General features: G+C 45.8%; 1 protein-coding gene across 1 annotated transcript in view; it reads right to left on the bottom strand.

The window, feature by feature from the left end:
- pkd1a (polycystic kidney disease 1a) overlaps positions 1-12,500 on the bottom strand; it is an 87,352-nt gene that overhangs the window by 35,043 nt on the left and 39,809 nt on the right. The window contains 6 exon segments of the mRNA XM_030778901.1: positions 2,718-6,364; positions 6,613-6,746; positions 7,906-8,081; positions 8,417-8,548; positions 9,638-10,402; positions 11,389-11,660. Coding sequence (XP_030634761.1) covers positions 2,718-6,364; positions 6,613-6,746; positions 7,906-8,081; positions 8,417-8,548; positions 9,638-10,402; positions 11,389-11,660 — 5,126 coding nt within the window.

Genomic DNA, 12,500 nt, shown 5'->3' with positions numbered 1-12,500 from the left:
GACAGCACTATAGTTCTTTTTGCCTTTTCCGTGAGATGAAAAGCCGTCAGCGTTTTTCCGTTAAAGCTTTTCATAAAAATCCAATATTCCCCTTGCAATATCGATTCGTTTGCTATTTTTTTTCTTTTCCAATGTTGTCCTTTTTTTAAGAAACAAGCAGCTTCCAATTTTGTTATTAAATTTTTCTTTTTTTTTTTTTTTTCCAGTTAGCAAATCTAAAAAAATTACGATTCCAGCATCCACGAGTTTTTGAAAGTCTCTTTCTGCCTCTTTCGTCTCTCTCTCTCTCCCCCTTTTTTACCTTTTCATAAACACAAAAAAAACTCTGCAACTCCTCCCGCCCATCTCCTCACCCACTTTTTTATTTCTTTTGATACTTCAACTAAATCTCTCCATCGCTCCTACTCTCTGCTGTTCTACCCCGACAACTTTTATTGCCCCATCCTTCACCTCTCTCTCTCTCTCTTGCGCTCTCTCTCTCACTTGATCTCTCTCTCTCTCTCTGAGGCCAGCTGTGGTTAGATCAGATGGGAGGCAGTGTGTTAAGACTGTGGAATGCAGAGTTTATCTGTTCTGGTTACATAAGAGTGAGATGCGTCCCACTCTCCCATTTATTTCACACGCACACACACACACACACACATGCACCCACTCTGCTTCATTCACACAGAGTCCACTCTATAGACGTGCAATTTTCCCATTTTTCAACAAAACACTTCTTTGTCTCATCTGAAAGAAAACAGCAAACCTACTCACTCTGTTGCTACAAATACAGAGAAACAAAGATACAAACACAAACATTTGATTTTCCAAGCAATGTACACAGTCCTTTCCATGTACACACGTCCTTTGAGCTGTCCTGAACCATACCCATCTCCCCCATCCAAAATGCATGCGTGCACACAAACCCACACACACGCACACGCCCACGCACACACACACCCACACACACCCACACACACGCACTTGGCTGTCTCATTTTATTTGTAAATCAATTAGAGGGTGAAAACAGAACGTGTTTTAACTGCACTGAAACCCACTGACTGACGGCATTGCTGCTCTTTCACACGTGTTGCCAAAGTCACCCCCCAAAGAAAGGCAAAAAAAAAAAAAAAAAAATCTCAGTTGAACAACACCTGACAAAACCACAAAGTAATAAAACGCAACTAAACAAATTTCTTTACAAGTCATATTTCAGATATTAACATCACTTATAAGACGTATCGGTCCTCTGGAGCAGATTCAGACAATGACAGGGCCTTGGAGAAACTGACAGTTAAGTCTGGCTGGGCCAACGTTCCTTTGGGGTTAGCTTTTCGGCTGGCACAGTTATAACATAGTTAATCTTGCTGAGGTTGGGCGGTGCCTGCATTGGAGTGGGATGGGGTGTAGGATTCTCTTTTTTAAGGGGTGGAAATTGGGAAACAGGAATAGGCACTGCTAACAGGAACATGAAGGCCCTCTATAACCACGCACTGATGGGGTACGGGCGAGGGAAAGACCATAACTCGGGATTAATTATTTTTTCCAGCCACTCGACTGTTTGACAGCACTTTGTTTTTTTCCTTTTTTAAAAAAAAAAAAAAAAAAAAAAAAAAACTTGCTTCAACGGAGAACTTTTTAACGGCTTAAAAAATGCCCTGCCATGCAGAGCGACTTAAAACGTCCAAGCTCACCTATTTTTTTCTTTCTTTTCTTTTTTTTTTTTTTCTGAGAGCACACGTAGCTAAACGGAAACAAATGAAACGAACAGGGAATACCGAAGAGGGAAAAGCAGGCACCATAGCAGATGACTCTTCAGTGTCTTGGCGACATTTTTCAGCCTTATCTCGTCCTCTAGTATACTCTAGGTGCAGTCAACCGTGACGAGAGGAGAGAGCAAGAAAGTGGGGAAAAATTCTCCAGTGTAATGTATTTGCGTAAAACTCGAATGAACACATTGCTCCAGGCGTAAATGTTTTAAACAACACTACCAAATGTTGTGTCAAGTTCTTTGACTGAGCCACATACGCGGTGGCGTCAGGACCGAGCTAAACTAACATAGCATTTGTTTTTCTTTCTCGAGCCCATAACTTCGACGCTGGCAATGTTTGTGAGCTGGCGCAGAACCATAGATCTACACGACAACTAAAACGATTAAAGGAGACTGCTTATTTAATATGCCTCTACCACAAAAGGCACCCAGATGAATATACATACTCCAAGCATACGAACAGCAGAGCTGTGCCATGAGACATCACTTTTGTACCTTTTGCTCTTTCCCTCTGAATATATTAAAATTTGAACTCAACTGATTTTTTTTTTCCAAGCAACACCAAACAGACATCACATAAATACCTCGCAGAGACTTTCCCATGGTTTCTCTTAGGCAGTCAAACAAGATTTACTGGTTATAGAAAACAAGGGTCACATGGAAGATGAGCACAGAAGGATCCTGGAACAAGGTCAATTATTCAAATCGAGCAGATACATTTTGTTTTTCTCTCAGGTCTGAACGTCGGCTAACTTAGCTCACACAGTAACTCAGCAAAACTGCTTCGTGTAGATTTTTATCAACTCTGCAGCCCATTGTCTGAGTCAGTCTCACTATCAGTAATGAATGTATAATGGTGCCTAGAACTGACTCTGTCTCTAAAGGGCATTAAGTATTGTTTTTCAATACTGCAGTGAAAGTGAGTCGACTAAAGTTTTAACCAAACTAGGTTCCCAGAACTTACCTTGGATGTGCTCACACACTCCCAGTGATAGTTGAGGAGAGACTGGCTGTCTAGGTTGGGGTCATAGGACTGCTCCGCACTCAGGTGCAAATCCTGGGTCTTGGACCAGACTCGGTAGGTGCCGCCTTCGATGATGGGCACTAGTTTCCCAGACATCACTGAGAGCTGGAGGCAGGCTGCTTTCCGAAGCGGGATACCCTCGTAGGACAGGGAGAAGACCAAGCTGTAGTTTCCAGCAGGAAGAGCCATCTTTGGCACAGACAGCTGAAGTTTGTGAACATCGACGTCTGCCCTCAGGGTAACCTTGGAAGCCGTCCCCTGATTGTGCTCACTGTCCTGACAGCGGGAGCTGGTCAGAATCTCCCAGAGGTATTTTTCTTTGTAGCGGCCACACCCTTTCAGGTCTACGTTCGCCTCGACCAAAGCGGGCTGGTAGCGCCAGATGGCTAGCCTGGGAGCCTGGATCACCCTGACGTCCGGCTCATCGCATTCAAGGACACGGATGTTCACCTCAAACTTTGCAATTACCCAGCTTACTAGGTTACTGACATTAACCTGGACCAAGTAGTGACCAGGCAGAGAGAAGGTGTGACTGATAGTTGACATGTTAGAGTGCACACCACGGGTTCCATCACTGAAGTCCCACTGGTAGCTAGCAGATGTCTGATGGGGAGTTACACTAACATGGAAGTTGATGCTCTTGTTGATGAAGGTGTCTCGTGGCTGCGCTTCCAAAGTGGCAGCGGATAAAATGTTCTGAACCTGGATGACTTTGGTCACGTTCTGACTATGGAGAGAATTGAAAGCCCGCAGGAAGATGGTGAGAATGCCCAGTTCTTCAGGTGTGTAGGTCACTTCCTTACCAATCAGATGAGTCTTAACCCCATGATGGAGGTCAAAGGTCCACAGGAACGTCACAGGATTCCCAGTTTGGATGTCAGCTACAAAGGACTTCTTCACTCCTACTGGAATTGCAGGCTCACAGCAGTCTATGATGGACAACCTGCTAACCGGTTCCATCACCTCCACATGAAGGTTCCTCCGATCATAACTGATTTCGTTGTAGGCTGTCAGATTGACAATGTAGTTGTCCACCCTGGTGAACTGGTGGATGTACGTCTGATTTCGTAATTCGACCGTGGCGTCCCCACTTATGGTGAGGGTGAATTTGACGGAAGTGCCGGATGAGACGGAGACGTTGAATTCCACGTTTTCACCCACGGCTACAATCCGTTTACTGACCTTCATGTCAAGTCCCTGAATCCTGTCCTGCGCTGTGAAGTCGCGGGATACAGCCTGTCCGCCGATGTCATTTGTGGCATTTAATGTGATGGTAAAGGTACCAGCTGACGGAAACGAGTAGGCAGTGATGTGCTGACCTGATTCTCTGCCACTTGGCAATAACCACGTCCATGTGATATCTGACCCTGTTTGCACCTCCCCGTGCAGGGATATGTTGACTCCAGAGGCAACGAAATTCTGCTCGGTTACACTGGTGGTAGTGAAAGCCACTCCAGAGATTGGTTCCTGAACATGGACCCATTTTAACACAGTCTCTGAGCTCACTCTGTTAGAAACACTCACTCTCAGCTCCTTCAAGCCTGGACTAAAAAACTGATAGCGGACCGAGGGGACATTAAGTTGCATATAGGTACCTTCTACCCACCACTTATACTGCAGGTCGGTGCCAATTCTCGTAACAACCGTCGCGTTAATGATGTCATTGACTGCCACAGGGTTGGGTGAGATTTTGAGGATCAGTTCCCCAACAGGATCAAGAAACTCAACGGTCCTGTTCACAATCAATTGGCCAAGTAGATTAGCGGCCTTTAGGATGATCTCGCAGGGGCCAGGAGTGGAGAAGTTCAGGTCTACGGTCTTTCCACTGAGGTTGAGGGGCGCTGGCTCATGTTCCCTCAGTAAACTCCAGTTGAAGGACATGTTGGTGCCTTCTTTCAGGGAGGCTTGGAGATGAAGCACTCGATTGGTGGCGAAGCAGCATCCATCTCCAAGGTCCTCAGCAACAATCTGCAAGCCCTCAAGCTCACGTTGTACGAAAATGAAGATGCTTGCCTGGGCAGTGCTTATCTCATTCTCTGCAGTCACAATTACGTTGAAAGTTCCGACCGAACGGAAAGTATAGAACATGGTATGGATGCCCAGGATGGACGTGCAGCGGTCGCAAAGGATCCAGGAGTACCTGACTTCGTCACCTTGGTCCAGGTGTGCTTCGAAGTGAACGGACGCATTCAGTGGGACGTTCACTAGACTGGCGTTGACGGATAAACCTTGTATAGGTGCCAGGACCAACACGGTGAGTTGGCTTTTGTTTTCACTCACCTCGTTCCTACCTGTCAGGACGATGTTGAAGTTGCCAGAGGAATTAAAGGCGTATGTGACGATTCGCCCCAGTTTGAGCAGGCCATCTCCAAAGTCCCAGTTATAAACCACATCAGAGGAATCTGAATGGGCGGTAAACGTGTAGTCCTGCAGCAAGGCTAGGTTGTTGCCACTGGTTCCGTTGTGCTGGATCAGCATAGAGCCCACGGGCTGCTGTACTTCAATTGAGACTGTGTTGTTGCTACAAGAGATGTTGTTGAGAACAGTTACAGTCACCTGGTACCGCCCGGGGGTCCTGTAAGTATAAGTCATCTCGCTGCCACCTTGGATAGGTTTCTCCGCGTCATTTGTCCCGAAATCCCAGAGGTAGGTGTAGTCAAATTTTGGGAGGACAAGAACTGTGAACTTGCTCTCCTCCCCTAGCCTGATGTAGGTGCTCATGGGAACTAAAGAGACGTTGGTTACGGCAGGCTGGACACAGATCCAAGCAAAGAAGTTGGCCTTGTTTGCTCCACTGGACATGAGGAGGGACAGGTGATAGTCACCGCTCACGTAGTAGGAGTGTGTGATTTCTGGCGTCCCATATAGGGTCTCATTAGGTGTACCATCTCCAAAACTCCACTCATACCGGTGTGAGGAGGCATTTCCCGACACATAGGCCCGGAAGTTGACCTCACTGTTTTCCGGAACGCATCCAGAAGGTTCCAGCCCGGACACCTGCAGCACAAACACCTTCACAGGTATGGTCATCCATTGTGAACTGATCTCGTTCGTCGCTGTGACGTTAACGGTGTAGTTGCCATCTTTCACGTACTCATGCTCCACTTGAGAATTTGAACCTGTCAAAACGGTCCCATCACCCATGTCAAAAGTCCAGGTGACAATGTTACCTGCCTCCAGGTGGGCAGTCACAACCGTGGGAGTGTGAAGCTCCGTAGGGGCTGACGAATCAACCGTGAGACCTTCTATGTCCTCAAAAACTGTCTTCTCAGTGCAAGCCTCCTTCCAGCTGATGGTGTTGTTTACAGTCACACATATGTTATAAATGCCACTTTGAGTATATATGTGGTGGACTCTGCGTTCCCGTCCCGTTTGCAAGCTGGAGTTGTCACCAAAATCCCACGTGTAGATGATACCGTAAGGTGAAGGCCAAGGGTGGGCTTCGAATTCTGCACACTTTCCGGCATGAACAAACTCAGGGTCGGTCTCAATCTCAACCTTTGTCAGAATACTGAAGACGTACACGTCAACTTTGCAGGTTTTGTTCTCGTAACGGTTGGACACAGAGACAATGAGAGTGTATTCCCCTATGGAAACAGAATCAAAAGAAACAGGAATGCTTTCATTATGTGAGCAATTCATATGCTTGCATGCAAAAAAAAAAACAAGTTTTCAGCATTTCATCTAAGAAGAAAAAAAAAAAGAAAAAATCAGGAGAGAATCTGTTTGTAAGAGCGCAAGCTTTGAGCAAATGTTTGAAACTGATGTTTCATGTCAAAACATCATATTTAAGTAGTGCAAGTGTGTGTATGTTTGTGTGTGTGCGTTTCCTTACCTGGTTGTGTGTATGTATAGGTGACGTTGTGTTGCAGGACCACCTGTTTGACACTGAAGTCAGGGTCTATGCGTGATCCATCAAAGGGAGGTGTGAAGTTGTGAACCAGGTAACCTCCATCTCCAAAAGACCACCTGGGATGTAGACAACAATCAATAACAATCTCTTTTCTACAGACACACACACACACAGACACACAGACACACACAGCACACTAGATTTACTGAATTACTTCTGCTTGGATTCACTTAGTGTGCAGACAGATCAGAGGGAATAAGACAGACAAATGAAATCAAACGGAACAAGAAAAAAAAAAGTTGAAGAAACAAAGGGAGGGAGGGAGAGAGAGAGAGAGAGAGAGAGAGAGAGAGAGAGAGAGAGAGAGAAATGCAGGCAGTTGCTCATGATGGATTTTGGAAAATTGGTAATACCTTGGTAGCAGTTCATGTTAATGGTATTTTCAGGCTTTGGGGGGCATTGGGACGTGGGTGGGGAATTGGAGCGAGGGAGGGGGGCACTCTATAATAATCTGTCTGACTCATCCAAAGCTAGTTCAGTCTAACTTTCTGCCTCCAGAGACGGAATACTGATAAACCTTTGTATCTCTGAGTCTGAACAGGTGAAGTCAGCAACATGAAAGAGAGAGAGAGAGAGAGAGAGAGAGAGAGCGAGCGAGAGAGAGAGAGAGAAAAGAAGAGAGGGCAAATGTGTAGGTAAGAAAAACAGTGTGTGGGAGAAAAAGAGACAGAGGAGTCATCAGAAAATGAAAGTTAAAAATAAGAGGGGGATAAAAGAGGGTAAAATGGCCCAGAGAGCGGCTGTAGGACCAGAGGGTTTGGAAACGGTTTCAATGGAAATGGAAAATTTGGAAAGCTCCCTCAGCTAAGCGACGGAGAAAGAGAGGGAAAATTCTTGTCAGCAATCTTCAGCAACCACAGGGCTGTAAATCCAGAGACATCGTACATGGATGGATGCCATCAGAGCAAGCAAGCATCGAGTGTGTGTGTGTGTGTGTGTGTCTGTGTGTGTGTAGGTATGATTATAGGAGTATACATTTGTGCACATCTGTATGTGTGTGTGCGTGTGTGTGTGTGTATGTGTGAGAGTGCGTATGTGTGTTTGAAAGAAAGTATATAATGAAAACTCATATTCTACTCTAGCACAAAGTCCCTCCTGTAACACTCTAAGATCCAACCTAAAGTACTTAGATATTAAAACACACACACACACACACACACACACACACAAAAAGCCACTGAGGTGAAAAAATGAGGAAAGAGTAATGGAACGTACCGGAAAGTTGCGTCCACAGACACATCCACCGTCAGGAAAGCAGACAGTATCTGAGACATCCCCTGGGTAACGATTTCGGGAACGCCTTTGACCGTGATGTCAGACATAGGGTTCATGCGGTCCACGGTCACGTTGAAGTGCTCCGTCAGAGTGCTCACGTGGTTCATCGCCGTGACCTGGGAGACGAGACCAGTTAGGGCATCGTAATACTAACTCCCTAGTTATTGTAATGGGTTCACTGTGGCTTTTCCAACTATGCGATAGAGGCATGAGACACACAGTTAGGGAAAGGATGCAATATAAGTATTATTCCAGAAGTGTCCTATTGTCTCTGAGTGTTCGTAGGGGTTGCGTTTCTATAAGTCATATCTTCACATCATCAATAGGATATACATATATATATATATATATATATATATATATATATATATATACATATATATATGTGGACATTTTTCTGTCTTGTCTTGGGCTAAAGAAACACAGGGGTGGTAATCAAGCACAGGCTCACTGTTAGCTTGTACACTGCAGCATTCTGGTAGATGACGTTGAGCACTGTGTTATAGTAGGTGAAGTACGGTTTGTCGTCCACGGTCCACCTGAACGAAGGATCGGTTCCTCCCTCTACCATGGCTTTGTAACTCTACGGTAAAAACCATGAGACAGACGGTTAGGAAAGAATGTAAGATAAGTATATTCAGCCATGTGCTACAGGAGGTGGAAAGAGATAAAGGCAGTCAGCCCAGAGATAGAAAATAACTAGGGAAGAGAGAGAGAGAGAGGCACCTTAGAGGTAAGATAAAGGCCAAAGGCAATATGAATAACTGTGGAAGAGATCGAAGGAGATAAACGCATTGTGAAAAATCACAGAATAAGAACTGGGGTGATAAATAAGTGTGTGTGTGGGTGTGTGTGTGTGTGTGCGTGGACAGGGGGCTTAAGAAGCTACATATCATAGGAAATGACAGACACAAGATTACACTGGATTGCACAGTACATAATGCAAACCAATCGCATTACCTTTTTATCGCATGTCTGAATGTGTTTTCTGACCATCTGTAGACGTAGACTCAATGAGTCTCAATTGCAATCAGTTAGCGACACAGAACATCCAACAGCAAACCATGCAAGTTCAGCAGTTCCTGCTACGTTTCCAGGAAAACAAATACGGTACACGCAGCACTCATGTATTCCAGTAAATCCTGATGATGCAGTCAAGCTTCTGGTGTTGTTCAGGCTATTTCTAATACACAGCCTTGTTTCTTTACAAGCTTTTTTTTTTATATTTATATATATATATAAATGGGAATGTCTTTCGTGTGTTGTATTTTCTTACAAAACAGCTGAAATTGATCTTCTCCTGTAACACATGGATGCTCTGTGCCCAGGGGACGGAAAACAATCGCGGAGCGGTGCAGAGGCTTGCTCCAGAAAAAAAAACACGTGACCCTCGGTTCACATGACCTCTTGCAAACTTCGTGAAGTCAACTTTTTGGACCGAGTCAGTCAGGCCACTTATGTTGCGTGTCACGTGATACGCACTCCCAAAGTCACCCGCCACTGCACGTTTGAAGGGATCACAGAACTAATCCTTTTATATGTGGATAAACAGACTGCACCTTTAAGAACTAGTTTATCCAGACAGATAAACACAGTAAAACAACTGTCCATCCCTTGAAAGTACCATGCTGAATATGAGTGTTGCTAAATCAATCAATGTAAAATGCCTTACCACAACCGACTCCATCAGCACTCGGTGGTTTGGGTGTGGTTGGACATTCAGGCCCCTGAGTGGTTCTTCTATCTTGGCTTGGATCTTCAGGCTGGCTCTGGTCACCTTGCTTTGGGCCACCAACTCCACCTGGGTCTGGCCCGGTTTTGCACCCAACTCAAGATCCACCCAGGCAAACAGAGTTTCACCATCCTTAGGGTGTTGCCTGCACTCCGCGACTTTGGACACCAGGTCCTGGGGACAAGTTTGCTGAAAGGGCACTGTCTCATTGCTGCCCTTCCAGCCAAACACAGCACTATGCTGGGAGCGTACCTTGACCAGAACCGAGGTGTGATTGGGCAAAAAATACACCGTTCCATTCTTATTGGACGGATGGATCACGACGAGGCCCAAAGGCGGGACCACGTGGATTGGACAGGAAGCCGCCACGGGGAAATCGGGGTCGTCGGAGGTCACCTCTAGGCTATAATCCCCTGGCTGTGGCAACCCCTTGCTAAGAAACGGGCCGCGGAGAGTCGTATTGTTCTGCTCAACCTGCAGCACCCTAATTAGGCAAACCTCATCATCCACCCAGCTTCCAAACCCGTCTTCCTCCAGGGTCCGGTTGGATTCAACCCAATCCGAGTGATTCTGGACCAGCATGCTTTGGCGCCATGGCGACGAGGGGTCAGGGGTACAGTGCAGGAGGCCAGAGGGCCCTGCGTCGTGCTGAAGAGCAATGATGTCGCCAGGAAAGACCAGAATGTCCTGAACACCCTCTTGAACCTTGTACGAGGGGGAAAAGAGAGTTAGATGAAAGGGGAGAGATTGGTGATTGTGGAATTAGTTATTTCTTACAGGCAGCACGAAAAAGACTGAATTCAAAACGATAGACTTTTCAAGTCATATCAAAGATCAGTTGGGGAAAGTTAATGTCATCTCTTTGACGAGTGGCTATCTACTATTGGAGAATTTTTAGCACCTTTAAACACGTTTTGCTCAAAGCAAGCAAAAAGGTTCTTTCATGATGAAAGATTCCTTTCAGAACTTGTTTGCCTCCATTCATAGTCCTTGATTTCCCTCAACGTTTTCACACTTTTATACCAAAGCCAATCACGTCAGCTGAATGACTTTTATCAGTTTGAGCTGATAACAAGAATAAGCATCGACTCACTACTCAATATCGAAGATAAGGGCTTATAAGAGCTGCTCAGAAACCTTCTGCCGAGTGAGGGAGACCTCTGACAGCAGCAGGGAGGACACAAAAACGGATATAACAAAATGTGATAAACAAAGCAGCCAAAAAGCTTCATTTTCTATCTCTTCTCGCCAGAACCATTACAGTCATAAATTCTACCTGTTCCTGGATGCGGCCTTGTGTTTTTTATAATGTATTCAGCGAATCTTTGATACAATTCTGTTAATTTTTAGCAAAAACGAAGGGCAGTCAAGGGGAGCTGATTCAATCTTCTTTTTTGGAGGTGGGGGGGGGGGGGGGGGCGCATCTTAAGCGAGAAAAAAGGGGAACGGGAGCACTCCCATAACACATTTCATTTTTTGGCTGTCTCACTCAAATCAAAAGTGATGGCTGCATGAAGAGACATTGAGAAGTGGCTGAGAACAGCACGATTCCAAGGTGATTTGACAGGCAATTTATACTTTCCCAGTAGGGATTCTTCACCTCAGGGCACTACAAGAGCACTCAATCTACCTTCAGCTGCAGATTTCAACTTGCTTCGGTGTTTGACCCGTTAAGCCCAGAAATGACTCACCAGTGCGTGCATGGAGGGTCCAGCTGGGAGAGCGAGAAGAACCTCATCGACCAGACTGTAGGATGGGCTCAGGGTGCCCGAAGGTAGTGGGTCAGCTCCAGAACAGTTGGTGCACAGCCCAGGATGACACGGGCTGCCAATGGGTTGGCATCGCTCCTGAAATGGGCACCACTGCTGCCAAGACGGGCACGAGGGTGAAGATTGTGCCGTACCGTTGGTCCGCTCGTCGAGGACGGCGCACAGAGCGACGGGAGCGCAGAGGTTGGTACAGCCTGAGAAAGAGAGAAGAGGTCAGAGGTTAAGAGAAAGGGAGACTTGAAGGGACCAGATTTGATCCGCGATCCTTGAGGTCAGGTCTCCAAACAAGACGCCTGGAGCCATTAAGACACACAAAGAAAGCCCAACTGAGACCAACCTGGAACAATCCTCTATCACCAGTTTAAACAGCTGTTACAAATTTCTAGACTATTTTTGGTTCATTGAATAAAGCTGAAGTGACGTTAAACCCTGAGTCATGCTCAAGATGCTATTTAATGCAACTCTTTACCGACAGTCTGTCAATGAGAAAGGCACCAGTACGATGCCAGTAAACACAGATAAACTGTGTACAATTGCCCAATGTGGTATCCCGAAGCGCTGTCCTGATGATCTGTTCATTCTTTCCTCCCTTTTTCTGTCTGTTCATTCGTTCCTTCCTTTAAATTGGACGATTTGATCGTTCGTTCAGCCCGCGCGCTGCGTCGTGGCACCGCGGAGACGGATTTGCCCGTTAACGGCGCTGTGATTTTTGTTCGCTGTACAGCTTTTAAAGTTTAATTTGTTTCTCTGCGGACTGGGGACGTTCGAAAACACGTCAAGCAAATAATTCATGACTTATCAACCCGCAAGACAAAGAAAAAAAAAAGGAAAAAAAGGAGGAGGAGGAGGAGGAGGAGGGGGAAGAGGAAGAGGAGGAGGAGGGGGAGGAAGAGGATGAGGAAGAGGAGAAACTGGCATGGACAGAGATCTAATGGATTTCATCAGTAGTGCCCAGGGAGTTTGGACCACAGTCAGCGTCTTTAATAATAATATTCATAATAATAATAATAACAATAATAAAAATCTCCAATGAT

Source organism: Chanos chanos, chromosome 7 (genome assembly GCF_902362185.1).
Source record: "Chanos chanos chromosome 7, fChaCha1.1, whole genome shotgun sequence".
Taxonomy (NCBI): domain Eukaryota; kingdom Metazoa; phylum Chordata; class Actinopteri; order Gonorynchiformes; family Chanidae; genus Chanos; species Chanos chanos.
This window is presented reverse-complemented; position numbering and strand designations above follow the sequence as displayed.